At 46.1% G+C, this 2,371-nt stretch overlaps 1 protein-coding gene across 1 annotated transcript; it reads left to right on the top strand.

Annotated features, from left to right (window-relative positions):
• Positions 1–833: 833 nt before the first annotated feature.
• Positions 834–1,825, top strand: AHSP (alpha hemoglobin stabilizing protein). Its single transcript, XM_055409937.2, has 3 exons — positions 834–979; positions 1,138–1,212; positions 1,469–1,825. The coding sequence occupies exons 1-3, from the start codon at positions 896–898 to the stop codon at positions 1,670–1,672; spliced, it is 363 nt and encodes a 120-aa protein (XP_055265912.1). The 5' UTR covers positions 834–895; the 3' UTR covers positions 1,673–1,825.
• The last annotated feature ends 546 nt before the right edge of the window (positions 1,826–2,371 follow it).

Below are 2,371 nucleotides of genomic sequence, written 5' to 3'. Positions count from 1 at the left end.
TGTGACAGAAAACACATATCTCTTTAATGCTGGCTACTTTGTCGGGGGAAGGAGCAAAGATGATCTACTTTTTCATTGTGTATTTTTATAATGTTTCATTTATTTCAATTAGTATATGGTGGTTTAGAAATATGAAAAAATCGATTAAAATGGAAAACATTAGGAAAATATTTTTAAAGATGAAAAAGGGTATTTTTGCTTTGCCAAGTACCTGATGATATGGTAAAGAATAAGACAAAGGTGTGTCCATTCCAGTGGAACTCAGCCTGGTAGTGTCCAGTCCTCCCATCTTACAAATGGCTCATCTGCAAAATTATGACTGTTATTGGAACTGGCCTAATGGAAGCTTTTATAAGAATACATACTTTGTGAAGTTTTTTTTTGTTTGTTTGTTTTAATGTCATGCTGTGTGGCTTGCAGGATCTCAGTTCCTTGACCAGGGATTGAACCTAGGCCACAGCATTGAAAGCCCTGAATCCTAACCACTAGGCCTCCAGGGAACTCCCAAGAATAAATAGCTTAATACTTGCTTGAAACAATGCCTCGCACGAACCATAACTGTAATGTTAGCTGCTATGAATATATCATCTATGAATTGGAAGAATAATTGCCATCACTTGCAGGGGGATGATTTTTAAAGTGCTTGTCTTGCAATGGGGGATCAGTCACTGTTAATTTTGTTAGCCTTTGGAACCTGGCTTCTGGAATGTGGCGAGGAGGGCAAGGCTGTCCCTGATGTGGTTTTCTGAGTCTCCCCACTTATCTCTTCTCTTGGCTTTGCTATCTTCCTAATTTCAGGGGAACCTCTCCCTCCTTCCCCTCCCCTGGTTGACATATCACCCTCCCTCAGGACCGAAATGCAGGGCGTTTCCCTCTTTGGCTGACACTGGACCCCATGTCTACATTTGGCTTGGCACAGAGAGACAACCAGAGCCTGAAAAGTGTGGCTGAGACCTACACAGCACCGTTGGACTTGAAGGTGAGCCAGCCAGGGAGAAATGTGATCTCAGCGCAGTTCAGGGCCAGAAAGGTGGTGCAGGGGAGGTGACCCTGCAGGGCACCAGGGATCCTCAGCGGGGAGTGAGGAGATTGGGAGAAAAGGATATTTAAATTTCATCTCTTTTTCTAACTACGCAGATGGCCCTTATTCAGACCAATAAGGATCTCATTTCTAAAGGAATAAAGGAATTCAACATCCTGCTAAATCAGCAGGTAAGCCTGGTGCTCTGTTTCAGAGGACAGGCCTGAAGTGTTGGGAGGTGGGCGAGGACAGAGAAGGGAGAATAACCTGGAGCGGGGAGGTTAGTAATGGTGGAGCTGATGGAAACCATGAGAGACAGGGAATACAAATCAGAGAATAAAAAGATGTCAGAGTTTGTGGTTATTCCTGAATCACATGTCTGAGCCGCGTCTCCTTTGCCAAATTCTGATCGCCCCCCACCCCCACCCCACCCTACGTCCCCTCCAGGTCTTCAGTGATCCTGCCATCTCTGAAGAAGCCATGGTGACTGTGGTGAACGACTGGGTGAGCTTCTACATCAACTATTACAAGAAGCAGATGTCGGGGGAGCAACAGGAGCAGGACAAGGCTCTGCAGGAGTTTCGGCAAGAGCTCGAAACCCTGTCTGCCTCTTTCCTGGACAAATATAGGAACTTCCTGAAGTCCTCGTGAGCACCCCCTCACACTCTGCCTTTCTGCTAGCCCAGAGACCCAGGCTGCAAGTCTAAGGAACCTTTAAGTGCTGCCTCTGTGTTCCAGTCCTTGGGCTCTGCTCCTTCATGGTGCTCCTGCGCCCTGACGCCTCAATAAAGACCAGTTCTGGTTGTGGTATTCTTCCTGGCTCGTTGGCTCTTCTTTGCTTCCGATCCCTGAATCGTGGAGACAGTTGGTCCCTTTGCCCTCAGCCCTGCTTCCTAAATATGGTCTTGAAGATCAGACTTCTTAGAGCAGAGGTTTGCAGCCTTAAGTAACCACTGGGCAGTACTAAAATAGCCTGAAGGAGGGGCCAGCCGACAGAGCCTAAAGAGTAAGTGCTGAGGGACAGGGAAGGGGACAAAAAGAGGGAGATGGAGGCTCACCAGAAAGCATGGTCCTGTGACGTGCTGTCTAGAAGAAAGTTTTTGGAATCTCCCAGTCTTGTTTATCCTACACTCCAGAATGTGACAAGAGAATCAAATTATGACAAAAGTATGAGACAACCTCACTGTAGGGGGTTGGGGAATGAAATGTACTAACATATCGGACTATAGTAATGATGATCTCTATAAGACTAAGCCACAAATAACTGCATACAAGCACTGTGCCCTAGTACTGGTTAATAATTCTGATACTGTTGCACACGCTCATTGGAATCGAACAATAGGCGTAAAT

This window comes from Moschus berezovskii, chromosome 27 (genome assembly GCF_049115385.1).
Source record: "Moschus berezovskii isolate FMDL1 chromosome 27, NW_MosBer_1.0, whole genome shotgun sequence".
Classification (NCBI taxonomy): Eukaryota; Metazoa; Chordata; class Mammalia; order Artiodactyla; family Moschidae; genus Moschus; species Moschus berezovskii.
The sequence above is the reverse complement of the archived record's forward strand: the minus strand, read 5'-3'. Positions and strand labels throughout refer to the sequence as shown.

Coding starts and splice junctions, on each gene's coding strand:
- AHSP (XM_055409937.2), top strand. CDS start 896: ATGTCTACATTTGGCTTGGCACAGAGAGACAACCAGAGCCTGAAAAGT. Junction 980..1,137: donor CAGCACCGTTGGACTTGAAG/GTGAGCCAGCCA, acceptor CTAACTACGCAG/ATGGCCCTTATTCAGACCAA. Junction 1,213..1,468: donor ACATCCTGCTAAATCAGCAG/GTAAGCCTGGTG, acceptor CGTCCCCTCCAG/GTCTTCAGTGATCCTGCCAT.